The 21,915-nt window shown below is 33.9% G+C and overlaps 2 protein-coding genes and 1 long non-coding RNA gene across 3 annotated transcripts; all 3 read right to left on the bottom strand.

Moving 5' to 3' along the window:
* Nucleotides 1-611, bottom strand: LOC129938438 (uncharacterized). The gene is made up of 3 exons (XR_008780465.1): nt 492-611; nt 195-378; nt 1-132 (listed from the first exon to the last, which is right to left on the bottom strand). It is a non-coding gene; the product is annotated as an uncharacterized LOC129938438 (long non-coding RNA).
* Nucleotides 612-5,270: 4,659 nt separating this feature from the next.
* On the bottom strand, nt 5,271-15,088 carry LOC129938596 (zinc finger MYM-type protein 4). The gene is made up of 10 exons (XM_056046255.1): nt 14,663-15,088; nt 12,264-13,643; nt 9,918-10,139; nt 7,092-9,843; nt 6,659-7,026; nt 6,471-6,596; nt 6,279-6,400; nt 6,090-6,219; nt 5,929-6,028; nt 5,271-5,860 (listed from the first exon to the last, which is right to left on the bottom strand). The coding sequence occupies exons 2-10, from the start codon at nt 13,600-13,602 to the stop codon at nt 5,686-5,688; spliced, it is 5,334 nt and encodes a 1,777-aa protein (XP_055902230.1). The 5' UTR covers nt 13,603-13,643; nt 14,663-15,088; the 3' UTR covers nt 5,271-5,685.
* Nucleotides 15,089-18,324: 3,236 nt separating this feature from the next.
* On the bottom strand, nt 18,325-19,468 carry LOC129939391 (short coiled-coil protein B). Its single transcript, XM_056047387.1, has 3 exons — nt 19,323-19,468; nt 19,168-19,250; nt 18,325-19,073 (listed from the first exon to the last, which is right to left on the bottom strand). The coding sequence occupies exons 2-3, from the start codon at nt 19,232-19,234 to the stop codon at nt 18,739-18,741; spliced, it is 402 nt and encodes a 133-aa protein (XP_055903362.1). The 5' UTR covers nt 19,235-19,250; nt 19,323-19,468; the 3' UTR covers nt 18,325-18,738.
* Between the last annotated feature and the right edge of the window lie 2,447 nt (nt 19,469-21,915).

Genomic DNA, 21,915 nt, shown 5'->3' on the forward strand with positions numbered 1-21,915 from the left:
CTTGATCAAATTTTAAAGCAGTGCTTAAACCTGATGCTTAAAAGAGCATCCGAAAGGAGAATGCGCAGTCGCCACCGAAACAGAAACCTTCAAAGCTGGCCCGGAACCATCGAGTAAAAATTAGAAAAAGTCCTAAACGGGCCGAATACTTAGTTAAGAGCAATGAAATTCGATTTATAGAAGAAATAACTTACATAAATTAAATGAATGCTGGCTCGGCTGTGCATATTAAACATCGTCCAGGCATTTCTTTGGGGGTGCGGGCGGTTAAAAAGAACAGCGGGTCTCCTTATTTTTAATTTTTTTCTTTCAAGCAGTAGTCCTCCCAGATTTTGCTGACGATTCTTAAAAATTATTTTGGGCTACTTTTCGTAGTTCCTATAAAAAAATACAAAAACATAAATTCAATAATATAAAAAGCACTAATCCGGGTTTATATGTTGATACTGTAAAATAATTGATTTCAACACAAACAAATATGTACAACTTACGCAAGTAAAACAATACAGTTTTAGGTATTTTTTCCAGAATTTTTGAAGTTTCGAACAATTTTAATATCATTCATTATTTGCATTTCACCAATTCAGTAATGTAAGCAGTTTGCACAAACAAGAACATTCAAATTCAGACTTGAAAAACTTGTTCAACAATGAACTGTCAAATATGTAATACTAGTTTGAGTTTATTCACAATAGAGCATTAAACAATCTATTTTATTTACAAACACAATCGATAAATTCACCCCATTTAACTTCGTGAGGGCTTAACTGGTAAGATTTTTGATTCTCAGATTTCTCTCTTTTTAGTTATTAGAATAAAGCACTTTTCAATTTCCACTTAGTTCGATCTTTTTAACCACTATTTATTAGTTGATTATTTCGAGGAAGAAATTTGTATTTATATTTAGATGAATGACATGACAAGACAATACAATGTCTGCCATCTTGTAAAAATTGGGTATGACAAGATTCCATGGTCTTGGCATATCTTAAAAGTGCGTTGAATGAATTGTATCAGGATATGTAGGTGAAGCTAGACCCATTGCTGGTCCGTTGCAGTTGTAATATAACATGAATCTAAAAGTCTTCCCTACTCGTTGAACCTTAAAAACTTCATCATTTTGAATCATGAGCAAGATAATGGTTCTATGGGACCATTTATTTTTCGTATTTGTACTGCGGCGAGTGTCGTAAAAGATTTAAAAATACATTAATCCACTGGTCTGGATGTTAGTTATCCCTTCTATTATTCTGAACAATCGTTCTTCCACACTAGTGAATCATCTGTGAAAGCTTTTCCACCTAAAAATTTCTTTCAGACAGCATTGATTCAGTAAATCCCCAAAAAAGAATCTTCCTCTCTCTCTTATTATTGACCGATAATACAAAGATCCCTTCTTTCGAGGGTTGTTAAAGTGCTGATGTGCGGAATAGCCAGTTAGTTTCCGATCCTTAAACCGTTTAACCGCTAATAGAATTGCCCATTTGTTTACCCTCAAGCCTAACTTCATCCGTACTATGAAGTACTGAGACTCATTCTTTAGTCGTACTACACGAATGTGGAATCCCTTTCCAAGCTACTCGTATATGTTTCCCTATATTATTATTTCAAAAAAATCGGATTTTAGTAGATCACTAGCATCATTTTAGTAGAGTCTCCCAGGTGGGGTGCAGAAGCTCCAAGTCAAAAAGCATGTCACCTATTAAGCAGTGTCCGGTAAAGACAACTATAACAATGATTGGTTGTTCAATCTCTTGGCAGATTGAACCAGAGAGAAAAAAACTTATTAGATTAGTTCTTTTCTCTCTGGTTCAATCTATTTACAAAAAGAATTGAGTTGCTTGAGTAAAATTAGGTCTGGTGACAGCTAAATCCATCTTTGTAGCACACGTTTAAAACTAGATAGCGGCATAGCGATATTATTTGCAAAATTTTTCCATTTTTCGCCATTTCGTCAACTTTGAATTTTCCTGGAATGTCTCTATGACCCTGCACTCAAATAAAGTAAATGTTGAAGAGATTTATAAAAAATTATTAACAAGTTTGGGCTTTTTGTAAGTCTTGGTTTAACTGTCCAAGTTCAAGAAGAGAAGATATCGGTACCGGATATTACGTTTTCTATAAGCCAAGAGGGAACTTTTTTGATGGAAGGAATCTCTGGATGGTATTTATTTAAGTGAAGAATGGCAATAAAAATCTAGAGTGGAATCGCGTAAAGCGGCAGTTGGTTGTTAACCTTTAAAACAAAGGATTCTGCCTCACGAAAGGAGATTATCAATTTCTTACTATGATTTATGGGGGACAGGGATTAAGTTTTTGCCTTCATACATTTTTTTTAATTTTTTGAGAACTATAAGTTGTGTCAACTTTTGTTCCACAATAAATAAAAAGCAAGGGTGGTTCCAGACTTTTAATCAGGGGGGGTCACACACTTAGATGGTTTTTTACTCACCGCTTAAAAATGTTCTTTAATGTTTTGTAAAGGAGGCGTGGTCTAACTATTTAATTTGGATGTCTTACTACATATAAAATCAATCAAAGATTCCAAAAGTTTTCTAAATATGCCATATTTAAGATCTAAAACCCAATAGTTTATAGGGTTTTTGGTGCATTTTACGCAGAAATGTAAGAAATTGTTTTGAAACGTAGCTTTTTTTCGAAAAATTTAATATAATTTTCTTGTTTCCATTTCTATTAATGCCGAAGAACGCTACAAAAATTCAAGAGAGACGATCTGATATGAAGAACTGTCGGCCTTTTTTGACGTAGTTTTTTTCGGACTCAATTTCCGGGAGTCCATTATTACTATCGCTATCAGTCTGCTTACTCTTATTTTGACCTTAAAGGAGTCAACAAAACATACAAATTGTAGAGAGAAAAATTCCTGGTTCTTGGATTTGAGGATATACGTGCATATAAGTACATCATTTTTCTAAAAAATTAATTAAAAACAAATTAAGGTTAACAAATAAGTTGGAAAGAAACGTTTGTGTGGCACTCACAAATTACACGTTTCAGAATCTCTTTTCAATTCAAAATTTAAGAGATTCAAAGTTTCTAATCAATAAATATATAACGTTTATTATGTTTTTCAATTGGCTATTTGTTAAACAAAAGTGTCACTTTTATTTGTGACATTTATATTATTAAAATTTGTGTTTAAATCTCAATTACAGAGCATCCAAAGCAAATTCACTTCAAAAGTGGATTTATTTAATTTTTCAATATCTTTTAAGATCTTTTGCATTCAACAGCAAATCAATTATGAAAGAAATACAATGCACGACTGGGTCGCTAGAACTTTTTATTGTCTTCCAAAAAGTCTGTTTAAAAACATTTCCCATATTTTAATATTTAAAAATGTAACTTATTTTTGTTTCGAAAATCATTTTAAATTTTAAATTTTGTCTTAAAAAAATAAGTTTTAATGAGGGTATCCCTTCTGGAGCCATACCAAAATATATTTTTCTTGTAGAAAGAAGCCAAGTTAAGAATACAAAATTTATAGAGAGTTTAAAAAAAAAACATATTTTTAAATTGACGATTTCTTCTTAAGAACCTCACTATTTACTCTTTTTCTTAGAAACAAATTTTGTGAAAATAATTTAAAGCATGATCAAAGTTTTTTCCAAATTGAATAGGGCTTAATGTCCGATTCATATTATGTTCCAGTCTTCAGTTAAAAGTAGTAATTTTAGCAACAAAGTTTAAGGAAGTAAAATACAAATTTTGTTTTCATATAAAAAAAAATAAATAATTCAAAATATAATGGGGCTCATGTCCATAAACGCAATGCGATTAGTTTTGAATTAAAGGCAATTCCCTCGAAAAAATAACTAATTATCTCTGAATTCCCTCCCCCTGGATCCGCCATTGATAAAAAGGTTACTAAAAAAGGGAAAGCAACAATAATCAATGGCGGTATAAGGAATGATTTGTGTGAGAATCAATCCGGCTAAGCTTTGTTAAATTAATAAAATTCTAACTCAAAATATATGTTTAATTTAAAAATAAACTTTAAAGCTAGATACAAAACAAAATCCCTTATTAAATAAATACAAATTTCTGCCGTTAAGTTCCATTAATTTTATATCGTTTGCGTTTTTCTCTTCCTGATATATGTTTCGTATTTTTCGCCTTGAATACTTGCAAGCTGTCTATATCATCCCAGATTTCAAGAATTTCCAATTGTTGGAAAAGAAATACTCTTGCATTTCCAATAGGTTTTTTAAGAAATCTTTATTCTCTTTTTGTTGTCTTTTTAAGGGTTGGAGAAAGGGCAGATTCAAGCAACACAAGGGACTTCATTTGCAGTCAACTTCATTCTTTGAACGTAAATTTTGACCATGGCAACTAGTTGGTTGTTCAAGTGTCATGCATTTCAAATTCAGAACTTTACTTCGCAAACCTGTACTTTAAGTTCATAGTATAAAGAGTACCAAAATAATTATTTTCAACAACACTCCTCAGGCAAGCTACAAGACCATCACGATTTGAAATTTTGTATTGTCTTTTCCATATTGACAAGGAACCCTTTTACAGAAAGCATAAAATGTAGTTGTGCAGAAAATAAATAAATCATAAGTAATAAAGTTCAGCTTTGAGTTGAATGAAAAAACGTCAACAACTGTCATTTTGATAAAAGTTGACATGACTTAAAAGTTAGGGAGATTTTTCTTGAGTAACTTTGCAGTAAAATTTCCATTAAAGTTGCCTTAATTAGAAGGTAATTTTTTGGCAGCTGGCCAATCAGATACTAGAAACTTGCCTAACTTTCAAGTCCCTTATGCCGGCTGAACCTTCTCAAATTTTCTTCGATGTATCCTCCAAGCAACAATAAGAAAAACAACGTAATTTGTCACAATATACTTTATTGAAACAACTATCATTTTATTATATAGTTTTTATAAATCTTATTCAATAGTTCAAAAGAAAAGAAAAAAAAAAACAAGTACATACAAATTTAATATATTCTTCTAAAGTTTTTTTTTTTTATTTTTTTTGTGTTTTTTGATTCTTTTATATGTATTTAAACTTGTGATTTTTATTTTTTTTATTATATTTTATTTATACTTTCATTAAGTTTAGTTGTGTTAAGCATCACAAATAATATTATATTCTCGCTCTAAGTGTCTCTATAAATGTGTAGTTATTTTGTTTTAATTTAATTTACAAAATCAAATTATTTCTCGAGTAATTAATTTTACGTAAAAAGAAAACACTAAGAAAAATATGTGTGAACTTTATTTGTTTTCCTTCCTTTTTATTAAAAAAAAACTTCATTGTTAAATATTTAAAAAAAAAGAACAAGAAGAAAATAAAAATATTTATTTGTGCCACGCACCTTATTTTTAAGAAAAAAAAAGTTAAGTTTTGTAAAAATATCAACAACATTTAAAGAAATTTATTTGAAGTTGTTTTTTATTCTTTTTCATAATTTTTGTCTTCATTTGTTAAAATTCTATTCACATATTTATGAGACGAAAATAAATTGTGGTATAAATAATATTTTATTTTTACTTGTTTTTATTTTGTTATTTTAAACACCCGCAGAGTGAGGAAGAATTTATTAATGCATGATTTACAGTCTAGCTCACAGTTCGCATGGCCTTTTGTTTGACCCTTGTCTTCTACATTTATAATATTTTTCTTCATAATCTATCCGTTCATTTCTCAGCGTGGAAATTAACTTGTCAATAACGCAATGTTTATTTCCTTGACCATCTTTACTCGGTGAAGCATTTTCTGTAGGTTATCCTCGCTTAGTGCTTGCGTTGAATACCAAACTGGTGAATCTGGTACACAAGATCGTTCAGGTTGAAGATAAAACACATCATTTCGAGTCTTCACGCTTTCAGGACTAATTTAAAAAAAAAAGAAGTATTTATTTCATAAGCTCTAATTTCTGTGAAAAACTCTTTAGCTTACCATTTCGACAAGTAGAATTCATATAACCTAACAGGACACCTAAGAGGATTCTCTTCATTTTCTTGCTGTTCGTAGACTTTCTTTTTTCGAGGATTTGCATCTACAATAGAAATTCTTAATTAATATCAAAAACTTGGTCAAATTGAAGTTAAGAAGCTTACCAAGCCCAGCTTGTGGTGGATAGAATCGCAGCAGCACATTTCTTGTACCGGGTGATTTGGTATTTTGTGCTGAACGCTTCCAATGTTTCATTATATGTGAGAATGACAGTTGCATGTGTTCTTCGACGTTCTGAAATCGTTGAGAAGAATTGTTAAAAATTATAGTTCAGATTTTCTTGTTGAACTTACCGTCAGATTGAAATGTTTCGTATTGAAAAACATCAAAGTACTCAGCAAGACATGGGGTGAGTGAGCTCCCAATTGTTTGCATTCCCATAGATGTTCTTCTTCTACACGGGTTACAATATATTCTAAAAAAAAGAAGAAAAATCGAAATTATTTTTTGAGAATGAATTTAAAAAAGTTTTAACATTAACTTACGTGAATCATTGTATAGCACCGAGAATTTACGTGCCACTTCGTCTAGACAATCAGTGAAACGTTCATAATAAGGATCAGTGAATATATTATCTATTCTACCATTTTCATAAAGATATTGCTGGATACCTAAAACGATAGATTTATCTTTAAATTATCTATTTTTTTAAATATTATTTCTGTAAAATTACCTAAAACTAAATAATATATTGTGTCGGGAGCATATTCCGTGCCATTTGGCTTTCGGACTTCTTTGACGAATAGACACAAGGAATAATTTAATTCATCGGCTGTCATTTGGAGTAGTTCGGTTTTGAAGAGACGACGCCTTATTGAACTCTTTTCAATGTCAGCGTTTTTCGTCATCACCCATTGCTTCCAGGCGTTCACACCGAAAGTGAATTTGAGACACATATTTGCGTCTGGCTTCTCGACCGGCATCACCGGTTGTTGTGGGGGTGTGCTGTCTACAGATAGACGCTGTCGTTTGATTGGTGATCGATTGTTGCGTGGAGTGATGGGAGAAGCTATTGCACCACGTTTACGACCCCGTCCACCTCTGAAATAACAAAAATACCATTAAAATTGGTCCGTCCAAGTTTAAGAAAAATATATATGGAATACCTTTGTGTTTGTTCCATCATCATATGATGGCCCATTTGCATTCCAGAATCTTCTTGCACGTGTGATGGATGAATCATTCCCGGCGGTGGGTTGGTTATTGTGTTTGCCGTCATTGCTGATTCCAGATCAACACCGGGCTCTTCGTATTCCCCGCTGGCCATTTTAAGTGCCATTTGTAGGACGTCCTCGCCAAAGGACGAATTATTTTGTGCTTCCATGTTTACTACAACGTTATTTGTCTGTGCAACCGTTGGTGTGGTGTTCTGGTATTGAACTTCAATCATTCGTGGCTCGGGCTTCATCTCCTCCTCAGAGTCCGAATCTGATTCGTTCTTTTCGTCGGCTACCATCTCGGCCATCATCAGCAGCTCAGCCTCGAACGGATCGGCGGGCATTTTGTCTTGAATCTTTTTGATCTCTTTCAAAATACCATTGGACGAGTTTCGTGTAGTTGGGATGAAGATGGGCACCGGGATCGGCAAAGGAATTGGAATAGGCATTGGAAATGGCGCCGAATACATGTACATTGGTTGTGGAACAAATATCGGTACTGGAACAGGAATGAGAACCCTCGTACTGTAATCCTCGTCGGTTTGAATTCCGATCTCTGCCGTTTCGGGTCGGCAGTCAATTGATGCGTCCTCGGTTTTCGGCTGACAACTGGTCTGGACGTTACGCACAAGTGGAGGATATGGTGGTACAGTGACGATTTTAGTTTCCACTTCTTTCTGAATTATGGGAGATAGGGGACGTTGTACGTCGGTAGGAGTGTGCGTACCAGTTGATCGAGAAGAATTTCTTCCACCTCGCGTGCTTTTATTTGAGCTTGTTGTTAAAGCTTGCGTTGGTGCTGGCGCTGGTGCTGGAGATGCTGTCGTGCGAGTTCTTGTTACTGGCGCCGGTGCCGGGGACGGCGGAGGGCTGGGTGTGGGCGGCGGCCGTTCATTGACAACTTTTCTGCCACGTCCGCGACCGCGTGACGAACCCCGTCTCAATGTCGATGTAGAATGGGCCACACTTTGCCCTGAAGCCAATGAGGCGACGTTTGATATGACCGGCATTACAGTTTGTTGCGCCTTGGGTGGCGATGATGAAGTTGTTGTAGTCTTCGCTTGAGCTGCATTTAGTTTCACTCTTTTTGGCAGGCCAGTCGGGAACGGCGCGGTCGGTGTTGCTTTAGGTTTTGCTGAAACATGTTGAGTTGCGCAGGCCACTGCCTCCGAATCAAGAGTCAGCGGAACGCGGGCAAATTGACTCTGGAACTGCATCACACACTGGTAAGTACAGAAGTTCCTCATCGAGCCGTCCGACATGGTTAAGTGATATTGTGGCGTTGTGCAACTATTGCAGTTGTCACATTTCACCGCCGCTCGACTAAAGGCGTTCAATGACACCCCGTACAGTGTCAAACAGTTGAGGGAACACATCATAAGCGGATTCTGAGGATCAACCAACTTCACTATCATGTCGAAGTCATACTTCTTCACCTTGCACCACTGGCATGAGGTTATCTGGCGGTTCACGATGATGTATACATTGAAGCAGATACGCGAACAGAAAACCTTTGGCCGCTGTTTCTCTCCATAGATGGTATAACAATCGCTTGACTTGCGCTCGAAATACTTGCTACACATGCCGCATTGATCAGGCACAATATTGCTCACAAACTTGAAAGCCGAAAAGCAAGGATTCGAACAGAAGTTGTGTTCATTTCCATCAATCGTTATTTCGACACGCATCAGCTTCTCGAAGTTGCATACTCCGCAACGATCGGTGCGTTGTTTTTTCTTGGCATTCACCATCGAATCGTAGCGCCGCATGCAGGCCTGACTACAAAAGTCCTTGAATTGTTCCTTGTCACCGACGGGAGCCAGGAAACCTTCACCACTACCAGATATGTCTTTTTGACAACACGAACAAGTCTTCAGACCTTTTTTGAAATTGTTCAAGCACGCCGCACAACAAAACTGACGCACCTCGAAGCCGAAACGCACACAGTATTTACCCAAACTCTGGTGGGGTACTTCTCCGTTGCACGTCTGGCAGTTCGAACCAATTCGACGTTGGTACTTTCCCAAACATGTCTCATCGCAAAAGTCCATTGTTTGCCACATCAGGTTCTTGCCATTGGGACGCACTTGTATCTCAGATTTGCAGTCAGTGCAAACGCGCAGGAAACTTTTTGTTCGTTCGACCTTAGCTGCCTCTGCCTCCTGAGCAGACCGTGCCACTATACGCGAATCAGAGGAGCTGGATCCTTTTGCCGAAATGGTCGTATGTCCAATATTCCGCACTCGAATTGAGTCCCGTTTCAGATTGAACTTTTCCGGTTCTTCAGAACTGAGTGTCTTGTAGCAATCTTCTGTGCATATGTAAAATGTTTCATCTTCTTGTTTGAAGAAATACTTGTTCTTTACTAAGCTCTTCTTGCACACAAGGCATTCGTGTTCGTCGGTGTTTTCCGTTTCTGGGGCTTCTTCTACGAGGAATTTCTTACGACGGATAAAATATCTTCCTGGATGAGTCGTCAAAAGGGTATCAATGCAACCTGTTTTGCATAGATATTGTGTTGCACCACTCTCGGCATCCTTGTAGCGATAGCCGCAAATTTTATCCTCTTTACAGTGTGCACAGGATTTTTCCACTGAAACCGCCAGAAAAATGATGATTTTTTGTACGGTCCCTCCTTCGACATGGCCCGGAGGCTGCATCTCCTCCAGCAATGGTTCTTGTTCCTGTTCTTGGGGAGTTTCTTTAAGTATTAAAAAAAGGGAGAAGTGTTTTAATTGATATAAATGTTTCAGAGACAAAAATCTAATTTCTTACCTTCTTGTGTCGATTCAGGTTGTTCTTTTTCTGCAGCAGAAGTGGCCTCGGCTTCGGCCTCAGCTGCTGCTTCAGCGGCTTCATTTTCCTTATCGGCTGTTTCACGAGCTTGAATTGCTTGCTCTTTTTCGGCATCAGTTACTTCGGTTTCAGTGTCGGGAATTAGACAAACGTCAGATTCTTCGGGTTCTTGAACATTTTCCACATGTTGAGATGCATCTGCTGGAATTAGAATAACGTAGGGTCATTTTTTTTTGGAATTGTGAGGAGGTAAAAGGGGAAACTCTCAGACCATAAAATTGGGTAACCGAAGCCTTGAAAGTCTAACTACGAGGATTAGAGACACAGAGTTTATTTTTGTTTTGAAACGAAAACAATTCAATATAAGTCTTCATTCTTACCTAAACGAATTTTTGTGGGAAATAAACTTTTATAACTATTCCTTGTTTTATAAATCATCTTAAAAAGATTATTTCTGTTTACTTGAACAAAAACAAATTCGAATAAATAATCCGCTATCTATAGTCATATAGCGGTAAACAGTTTCCTTTTCCTTTTAAAAATGGAGTTAGAGTAGAAATTAGACATACATGGCGACGTAGCAGTGTTGTTTTCTTTAGATTTGAAGGTAGTAAAAGATTAGAGTACTAGAAATCAAGAAAAAAGTACGAATACTAAAATATTTGTTCTTCTGGTGTTTGAGTCATGTTTCATAAGAAGTCTTTAAAAAATATCTCATTTGTGAATACCGTAGTGAAAAGCGTTAATTAAGGCTCGCGTTAATGTTTATTTAAATACTCACCGTTTAGTTAAAATTGTTTTTTGTTACATACACTTTATTAATGTTAAGACTTTTAGTGGAATTGTATTTTTATAAAGAATCTATGCAATGTTTTTAGTCTATTTTGCTTACAATTAAATATTTAATTTATGATATCATGATTGTTTTCCTTCATAATATTATCAACATAATTAACCTTTACAAAAAGGAATTGCACTAGAAAATTTTGTGAGTTTATCTTCATGAAAGATCTTACTTGATTTATACTCAGTTTAGAATAAATCAGAATAATTAAAAGAATGGTTCATTCGCATGACGTATCATATATTGATGGAAACATTTGGTGAGCATATTATTTTGCGTTGTGGGCCTGTGGCTTGATCCCTAAGATCGAGCGATTTAAGACCACCACAATATGTCTTATATACCCAAGATGATTGAAGTCTTAAAAGAGAAAATTTGCAAAATTACGAAAATTGAGCCTCTACGTTGGCATTCATTCCGAAACACCCTTTATTTAATAAGGCATTTTGCAAATAAGAGCGAAAACCTAATTTAAAAATTAGCCCGTTGAGTGTTGCTTGCTCTCATATGAACAACCATTATAGGCATGAATAAAACAAATAGAGAATTTTTAGCATTTGTATCGTGCTTATTTTAAAGCTTACTAATTTGTTTTTGACACTTATTTCTCAATGCATTTTTGAGCTATCTATAAATGGGTTTGTAAGTGACAAGCAATTAGAACGCAGTCTAGCAGTTCATTCATCTATTAAGTCAATGGTTTAGGCTGTGCACATACTTCCACAAACAGCAAAACAAAATAGGTATTTTCAAGAGTAAAATTTACAATAAATTTAAAAAAAATGTGTCTTTTCTAAAAGAACGGACTCACTTAAAATAACTAATAAAAACATCAAACAAGAAGTGATAAGCGTTCAAATAATAAATGATGATGTGTCAGTGGCAGCAAAATGCTAGAGTAATTTCAGGCTATGTACATAAAACGTACACTACTTTTTCAGTGTCTAAAAAAAGACGTATTAAACTTGCTACTTATAAATGGGTACATAATGTTTGCAATTTAAATGTGAACCCTGCAATTGTTAGAACTTAAAATGGTTTAAGGGGTGTTCTCATTTTGTAATTTATAGATACAAAAATAAAAAAGTGTACCATTAATTTCTTCACATAATATTATAATACATGACAACTTCGAATATACAAAACTTTTATTTAAATCTGATTATTCGATCACACCATACCCAAAGCACAGACAATTTGGTGAATGTGAACCCCCTATAAGCGTTCGGCGTGTATGTACTACACTACTTAAAAAAAAACAATACAACGGCAAAACTAAAAATCAAATGTCAGCATTCATAGGGTTGCCGAATGTCAATTTTAAGATATTGTTTTTATTTTTACGTAAAATTTAAATTTATTTTTTTTCTGGTAAATGAGAATTATAATTATTTTTCCCAGCCAATGGAAGATTAGTTTTGGGATCAAAGGTATTTTGTCTTTTGAAAATATATTTAAAAAAGCTGTAGGCTTATACTTACGATCAACATCATCCTCTCTCGCTGCTGAAGTACTAGCATCTGCCGACGTAACATTTGACTCAGGTTCGTCTTCTGCCATTTCTGTATCATTATCTACACCACCATCGTCGTCCTCGGCATCTTTTTCGGTAGCTTCTTTATTTGATTCTTCATCTTCCTCCTCTTCTTCTTCCTCTTCATGCACTTCCTTATCAACACTCTTGTCGGTAGTTTGCTGTGGTGATTCTTCATCATTTGTCAGATCAGCAATATCTGTGGGTTCGTCGGTTTCTTTACCATCTTTATGATCTCCTCCATCATCAACAACATCCTTTCCTTCAGGCGTCGTAGTGCTAGTTGTTTCTATATTTTCTTCAGCGTCTTCTTCCATTTTATCATCTTCTGCTTCTTTGGCAGGAGATTCATTTGATTCAGTTGGTGATTCCTTTTCAGGTTCATGCTCTTCATCATCGTCGTCATCGTCGGCAGCAACGGGCACTCTTTCTTTTTCCTTTTCAGCTGGTGTTTGTTCATTCTCAACTGATGTCATCTCAACATCATCATTACTCAAACTATCTACTTCCATTGGTTCCTCTAACGCATCTTTGCTGGTATCTTTTTTGGGAAATGTCATATCAGATTCTCCTAACATATCGGATTCCTCAGCATGTGTTGCCTTTTCTGATGATACGTTTGCATCTACTTCTTCAAAAATAGTTTCATCGTGATCACCTCCTTCACCAGACTTGTTATCCTCGTCGGCTTTTGATTCTTCCAATTCGTTTTCTTCGACTTCTGCCACCGATTTTTCTGTGACCTCAGAAGGTTGCTCTCTTTCAACCCCATCATCTTGTGGATCAACACTTTTAGTTTCGTCAGGTGTTGTAGATTCTTGTTCAACTACTTCGTTAACTGGTGATTTTTCTTGTTCCCCTTCTTCCTCTTTTTGCTCTTCCTGACTTACTTCATCATCTTTTGGCTCCTCCTGACCTAATTCATTATCTTTTGGCTCCTCCTGACTTACTTCATCAACTTTTCGCTCCTCCTGACTTACTTCATCAACTTTTTGCTCCTCCTGACTTACTTCATCATCACCATCATCAACAGGATGTTCTCTTTCTTCATTATTTTGTTTTTCCTCGTCACTGTGTTCTTTAGGCTCCGAAGCTGTATGAGCTTCTTTCGGCTCTTCTTCTTTTTCATTGGACTCATCCTTTGATTCATCTTCTACATCCTTAAGATCTTCTATAGTATTCTTTACAATTTTGTCAATAGATGCTTCTTCATCTTCATCTAATGTGTGTTTTTCCTCTTCGAAGGAATCACTTAAATTTGTCCCAGATTGTGATACTTCTTCCATTTTTCTTTATTGATGATTAATTTATTTGTTTCAAGCATTAACTGAAAGCAAAGAAAGAAACGTTTAAAGATTAATAACACAAACTCAAATATATGTAAATTTAAATCATGTTTAAAAACAAAACTTGTGGTTTGAATTTCAGTCCCAAGTAGTAGTATATGTATTTTGATAAAACATAAAGCAGATCTGTGAGAATTTATACAAAAGGTCTGTACTACATTTGAATTTGAAGACGAAGTATTTTTTTTTTAAATGTGCTGAATTTCTTTAGGCAGCAATTACATTTTGGATTCAAATTTATAAAACCGCTAGCATTTTATTGTAAAAATAAGGCAATGTTTTTGGTCTAACAGAGCCTATGTGACAATTATTACCAATCTATCTATTTTGTCTATTTTGCTATTTTGTTCCAAATACCTGTACTGTTTCATTGATCTTAGGGGGAAGCCTCAAGATTCATGTGGTATCACAATGGGCCATTAAACTGGCCGAAGAGTTTCCGATTCCATCATGGACAGCCAATTTAACCTAAGCTAAGTTCTTGAAGCCACACTATTTCATATCTTTTTATATTCAACTTAATTTATGCACTAGCAAATAGGTAGTCAAGTTTTGATAACAAAAGGATAACTTTCTTTTTAGATCCAACGAAAGAAAATCACTTTCAAAACAACTAACGAAGTATTTCAATTTTTGGCTCTGAAGATTACAAAATTACATTACAAAATTAACCAATAAACCCAAGAATTGCTAATTCCTTAATAATTATTTTAACTCTTCCACATAAGACCACACCATTAAAAATAATTTTTCCTTTTTTTAAAAAAGAATGCAAATCTTTTCCACCAAGAGTGTGTATGGCAACTCTTCCAACTAATCAAGTAACATTCCCGCCGAAGCGACGCGCAATTGTCTTTACTCTTCTAATCCACACATCGAATGTCACTTTGATTAGAACTCTCTTTCACTCACTCCCATATAGAAAATTCAAAAAAGACACCACAATCAGGGGCAAAAATTAAATGAAACTACATTTACATATAAATCCATTTATATTTACCTTATTTTATGTGATTTGTACTTTTCACAAGTTTTCAATCAAATTGCTATGCAATTAAGAATATTAATTAAATCCCTAAATGTTTTCCTAGCATAAAACAAACTTCCAACTTGTCGGTGGACTTGCGATATCCCGAAAAAAATAAGAAAAACTACAGTCACAGTCGTTGCAACAAAACCTCTATTATAACTCAAATAAAAAGAGCACGCAACACACTCGAATGCGTCAAAATAATTTTTCAAATACACTTTTCACTTCAAAATTGATAAAATATTCTTTAAAATTTTATTGATATTCTTCCATCATCCACTCGATAAAATATTTATGATAATTTTCGTATTTTTGTATGATTTTCTACTAGCGAAAAATTATTAAAAGCTATCGGCATCGATGGAAACGCCAAAAACAAATGCGAGACATATTTAAAAACTAGTACAGTCGGTGTGGGGTATAAATCTAGTACAGACAGCTGAAGTGTCATCCCTGTGTGTGGATTGGAAGCATTCAGTAAAACAAATTGTTGGTTTTATGTGAACGAATATTTTTGAAAAATCAATTTTAACTCAAAAAAATACATGCATATAAGTATTTTGAGCAATGAATTGGGTGTAAAATGAAATATTTGTCTCTTAACCACTAATTAAATGGAATTTTAAAACAAATACTTGATAATCTACAAACAAACGGAGTAGAGTAAAATTGAGTGGTGTACTAGATCAGAGATGACGTAGATGCTTTTGGTATGTATTTCGTTTTATCTTTATTTCTAATAATTTATCAGAGGAGGAGAAAAGTTATACTTAATTTTGAGATGCCTCAATTGAATACATTAATTTTTTGAATGCTATTGAAATTATTAATTATTTTAGCAATATTGAGAATTTAATAACTTACATACATTAGAATATGTTACGCTCACCACACTTTCACGTATGGGTATACACACTACTTCCAGCATATTTAAGACAAAGCGAGATAGTCATATATCTAAATAATCTTTACATAGATGGAAATGTAAAAAAGAAAAGAAAACTATATGATTTTTGACATGATATGCCAAAAGTCAAAATCCAATATTTAATAAAAAGTAATATTTTTTATAATCTAAAAGCGTTTGGTAAAACGAATGAATAGTAAAATACATTTCTTTCTACTAAAAAATCAATCTAGAAGCAAGACAAATGTTTTTTCATGATCATTTTAAGGTTAGAAATTTCTTTGACGTTGTCGTGCGGACATGACCACCACGTCTTTTCCATGTATATACGTAGGTATATAAAACCAAACATCTAGAATGCTATAACAAGAAAAACGCTACAAATAACAAATAGCAACCCTGAAATTGAAATTGATGTTGAACTCTATTTGTAGTAGATGATGATTTTCTTGTGGTTGTTTGAAATAAATAGAAAGACGAAAGGGAGTAGTTTTGAATAATTTTAATTACATTTACACAGAATAAACAAAAATAAGTAGAAGAAGAGAAATTAATGTTGTGAACACAACCATTAGGAACAAATTCCGTTTTTATTTGAATTTTTCTAACAAAATTATTGAAAAGTAATTTCCTTGAAACTTGAGTGTATTGCAGTTATTGTAAAATAGGCATAATTTCATTTATGCTCGAGATACGCTAAAAATTGCATTTGAGTCAAAAATGATATCAAATAATGAACTACTAAAAAGCTTTTAAAAAGGCTCTTCACTGGGACTTTACAAGTGCGATCTTTTAAAATCTTTTGTATAGTATATTTGTGAGCATAGCAACAACTAATTTGATTTTATTTGGAACAAAATTGGGTTCCGAAAAGACTGACTTTTTGAGCTTTTTGGACTCTTGAAATTAAAAAGGCCAAAAGCTGGTTATCATCCAGCATAACACCGATTTGAAGGATAACAAAAATTTCATACTATCCAGAGGAGTAAAAGATGAGCTTATTTTGACAAGGCATCTACCAGGTGTAATGGTGTGGGGAGCTATAACCTACAAACGAGATTAAGATTTTATCCGTAACAATAAATGGGAACAACTGTAAATGATTGCTAGAACGACTATTTCCGTAAATGAAAAACATTCTAAGACCTCTGACTTGGACTCTCCAGTTCTCCAATTCTTCAATACACACTTCCAGGGTTATTAGAAGTTAAATTCCATCAGAAAACACTTGCTGTGGTCATTATAATTCAATGGATTTTAACATACCTAATTAAAAACATTTGGTCATGGCTATCTCGTTAAGTTTATGAATGTGACAGGCAATATGAAGACAAGGTCTTTTTTTTGTTTATTTCATGCGGCCTCATACTAATAAAGCATCTTCGTATATCCTTTTCGAGTAGTTTATTTTTTGATCTTTGGTAATTCCAACTGTTGCTTCCAATTTAAGTCTTATAAATGCGTAATATTCACCGGTAATAAACCTTACTGGGTACAAAACTTCCAACAGGTATAAAAAGCGAAAATCGATTGCAAAATTTGTGACCTCACCCTAGTGGTTGGCAGTGTATTTATTTTGTTTTTCGAATATTATTATAATATAGTATTTATTATTTAAGTAAAGATCCAACTAAATGTTGCCATCAAAGAAGATGAGAAATATAACTGGAACGTTCTGAAAAAAATGATATGGTTTTAGTTCGCATAGATCGTGCTAAAAAGGCAAAAACTTTTGTCTTTCTTTATAGTTTTTCAGTAAGTGAATTCTTAACGTAAGATTTAAGCTATGCCTATTGCAAATGGCTACAACTTTTTTATTTTAGAGACAGAAGTGTTGACAGAATAGCTAAAGAAGAATCTACTTGCGACAACACCTCCTTTCAAACCTTTGGCATACAAATGGAATTAAAAACCTCTATAGCCCCCATTCATAAAATATTTGTTTAAAAAGTTGGAATACATTCTCAACTCTAGACTTCAAATATAAAAAGTGACCTTATTACCTTAGTGAATGTTTTTTTTTTCTTGATTTTTCGAAATAAGACACAAAAAGTTTATACAAGTTAAAGGCTTACACTTACTTCATTCTAACCATAACTTAATTCTAAGGCATCCGAGAGAAAATTACGCCTACGAGAATTTTTTTCTGATTGGTATGTGAGAAAGGACTTCCGGATATGCTAGAAATTATGTACAATCTCTACGATTTATACGGATGGAGATATTTTACACTATTCTTCCAATCGTTAGCTGGAAAATGTGTCATTTATAAGAAAAATGAGTATTTCCATGTTAACAAACATTTTGATAAGAATGAACTTTAAAAAATGTATTAAAAAATAAACATTTATATTGATTTGTGTAAAACATAAAGGTTTTAAGAAAATAACCTTTAGCAAACATGTTGATCACATTGAAAATCTGGATAGAACTTAATTTGTCACTTTCTGGTAGACGTTATCATGCTTGCACTAAAGAAATAAGTGAAATTATGTCTTCCACGCCTTTGAGATGATTAACTGCTTGATAGAGAAGTAAAATAATCTCATCTTGTTAAAAAACCACCGCTGAAGATGATGTTAACATATTTCCATATCAAATAATCTTGTGGGACAAACGCGTTACTTGTTTGTATAAAATTTTACTTCATTTTTGGAATTATAAAAAAAAACAAATTTAGTTTCTCTTATAACAAAGCTTTTTTATTTAGAAAATAAAATAAATAAATATGTACACTTTATTTATTTTATAAACGCAGACAAAATGCAATAAATCCATGAATCTAATTTTATATAAGAGGCATTTTTTAAACTGACATTAAGGCGGTACACAAATATCAGTCCTATTTATATTTTTATAGGAATTTAATAAAACGATAAATAATAATAAATTGTAAATAACATTTATGTATAATATATATATATATGTTCGTATTTAAGTATTCATAGAAAAGCTATGAAAATTGGATTAGCTAAAGTGAAATGAAAAATGTGTAAAAAAAAGAATAAAGAAAATATCTTAAAAATAAAGTGCTGTAGGTACTTAAAATTAATAATAAATGGATTTCTATGATAAAAATTCGAGATATACAAATGCTAAAAGCCACATGAAGCCCAAAAGGATTTTTAAAATCCACATTTTACTTCTTTTTAGCACTTGGTGATGTCGATTGGAATACAGACGAAGCTGACATCAAATTTTCAATATATTGACCCAGAACTTGATTTTCCGAACGAAGTTTCAAGTTCTCCTCTTTGACTGAATCGACTCGTTGTGAGAGATCGTCTAGGGTGTTTTGCAATTCCAGAACTTGTGTAATGAGACGGGCTTTTTCTTCTTTTTCATCTGGACTTACATCAGGTTCAAGGGAATTCGATGAGTCCGGAGTTGAACTACGATTTGTGTAGGACGAACGAAGGGAATCCATTGAACGCCCGTTGGGAATGTGTGGCACATCGTCATCATTGATGATAACTTTGTGTTGTGAATAAAAAAGAAAAGAGAAAGGATAAATAAATTGCAATCTGCATTTAACAAACCCAATATTTGGGTGGGGAATTTTACTTACCCTGTGGATCATCATCAGCCAGTGGAATGTTGTCATCGGGTTCTTGTAATTTATCGATTAGGGACATTTTTGTCGGTTTAGGGCTGTTAAATCATTAGAAAAATATACATTTAAGTTGAATTACAATTTACTAAGGTTTGTGCACTCAAACTTACTTTGAATTAAAGATATTTTTTGATTTAATTTAAGATTTAAATTTATTCTATTTTATAAGAAAATTCGACTGTCAAATTTTCGCTTTTGGTGGTGGTTGTCGATTAAAAAACTTTCATCGTTTTTGTACTTCTTTTTTGTGTTTTCTTTTGACTTTTGTTCAGGCTCTGAAGTCAAGAATGACAACTATTGAAAATGAAAATATAAGGGCGTGATTACATGTAAAATATTGTATTCTTATTTGATTTTGCGATTTGTATTTGGACAAGTTATATCATTTTTTTTTATTGGGCAGTGTTTACATTGAAATCTTTTAAAACATGGATGTACATACACTACCGATACAATTTGCTACGAGCTATTTGGATCCGGTCCATGTCACAGTCACTTTGACAGATTGTTTATTTGTAAATTCTTCATTTTGAGCACAAACAAATATGTATACACATGTGTATCTGGATATACATATACCAACATAAACAGAATGTTTTTATAAAATAATTAAAAATGTCCAACCATTTGTTGAAAACAATATGTTAAAATTACAAAATTTGTAAGCATACAAAAATGACTAAAATTGGTAACCCCGTATAATAAAAGTTGACAACTGAACCAGAAAAAATCAAAAGAGGTAAGGAGACATTCAGCATTTTTTCAATTCATTTTTTGTATGAAGTAGACTGAGATAATTAGATAGTTATTAGTAGGCGAGTTGAGATTGTACAAACAGAGAGAACTACTTGGCTTTTTGATTTTTGAGTTGCTGAACATCCAAATGGATCGACAGAGCCAAACCGAACCACCTCAGTTTCCCCAGACACGGTTTATTTTGAATCGGCTTATGTGCATTTAAATCTTTGGTTCGGTCCTAAATGGCCAGTTTTAGAATCTTACCGGTGATTCAACTCGATTCATTGACTTGCGCATTATTTGTAAAACATAATTATTAAATTCGACACTCTTCGATTCTTAAAACAACCTTATCATTTCTGAACCTGTCTATCGACGCTGTTAGTTGCTAACATTTTTAAGAATCTACGATACGTTTGAGTTAAGAAATTTTTAAGTTTTCGTCATATTTGCTTTCATCAAGAAGTATCAATGAATTAAAATCTTTTAAACCTTCAGTCAATGATGGTTTAATACAAACAAATACTTTATAATTCACATTTCATGACCTCTGTTGAAATATTAATAACCTTGGACTTTTAGGAGCTCCCTTGGTATGCCAAGACCATAATATGTATACCAAACCACCCTAGATATTTCAAGACGACAAGAGGCTCTCTCGTCATACAACAACTAACTTTTGATCTCCAGGTCACGATTTCAAAACATCAGGGCCTCCCTTGAAATGTCTAGACCTGTCTTGATATTTCAGGACTTCCCTTGAAGTCTTCAGATCTCCCTTGACACTTAAGGACCTGCCTTTATACTTCAGGGTCTGCCTTGATACTTCAGGACATCCCTTGAAATCTCCTTAGCTGCCTTCGAAGTACATTATCCGCCTTTGATTTCACAACCTCTCATTATATTTCAATACCTATTGTAATCTCCAGATATCCCCTTAAATTTCAAGACGTCGCTAGGAACTTCAGGACCTCCCTTGAAATCTCCTTACCTGCCTTCGAAATACAGATCCGTCTTTGATATTTAAGGATCTCCTTTGATATTTCACAACCTCCCCCTGATATTTCAAAAAATATCCCAACCTCTCTTCGAATCCTCAGATATCCCCTTAAATTTCAAGACCTCGCTAGGAACTATCTTGAAAATTCTAAACCTCCGTTGAAATATCCAAAGATATTCGTGATGCAACAGAAAGTGTTGCCTTTTATCGACTAACTTAAAAGTCGTCGAAATTGGGATTCCTGTAAGCGATAGCTCGACATATCAAACTTAAAGACCTTTGGGAAATCAAATATGAAGATGGTGCAACACTGAATTCAAAGAAAGCATAAGAAATAATGCTGCTTGAGCTCATAAACTTTGTCCGTGCTCAGTGCGACAGAAGCATGGTATAATCAAGAACGAGCTTTAAGGATTCAGGATTACGAATGGGTTGGTACTTTGCTGCTCATTAACCCACCATTGGTGACTTTGGTCAATGGTGACACAGGTCTCACGGACCCGGTTTCTTCAACAGAAGATTGTTCGAAATGTATTACTAATGTTTCGTGTTTTTTTTTTTTGAATATTTTTGCTCCTTGACGATAAAACAATGATATTAAATCAACAGTAGCTGTTGTATTACTATACACAAATTCAAGTTCAACAAAAAACAATAACGGAGAGGAAATGTATTCGAAATTTTTCGCACACCCAGTCTCACAGACCAGTAGGCTACCATTGGTAGGTTAAATTATCAGTCAACTACCACAGATGCTATCAAGACGAAACTGTGGAAAAGCTTCTATCATCAAATGCTACAGGAAAACCCTAGAGAAACCTGCTGACTAATGTGTCTCGGCATATGAAGGAAAATTTAACAATATTGTTTACTATCCTTACAATACATTTAAATAAAGCAAGGAAGAAACATTTTTTAATTTAAGAAATAAATGAAGAGGATACCTCTATCGAAGTTTTCGTTAG

Source organism: Eupeodes corollae, chromosome 1 (genome assembly GCF_945859685.1).
Source record: "Eupeodes corollae chromosome 1, idEupCoro1.1, whole genome shotgun sequence".
Lineage (NCBI taxonomy): Eukaryota > Metazoa > Arthropoda > Insecta > Diptera > Syrphidae > Eupeodes > Eupeodes corollae.

Coding starts and splice junctions, on each gene's coding strand:
- LOC129939391 (XM_056047387.1), bottom strand. CDS start 19,234: ATGTCCCTAATCGATAAATTACAAGAACCCGATGACAACATTCCACTG. Junction 19,074..19,167: donor GGCTGATGATGATCCACAGG/GTAAGTAAAATT, acceptor CACAACACAAAG/TTATCATCAATGATGACGAT.
- LOC129938596 (XM_056046255.1), bottom strand. CDS start 13,602: ATGGAAGAAGTATCACAATCTGGGACAAATTTAAGTGATTCCTTCGAA. Junction 10,140..12,263: donor GAGAGAGGATGATGTTGATC/GTAAGTATAAGC, acceptor TTCTAATTCCAG/CAGATGCATCTCAACATGTG. Junction 6,597..6,658: donor AATATATTATTTAGTTTTAG/GTAATTTTACAG, acceptor CTATCGTTTTAG/GTATCCAGCAATATCTTTAT.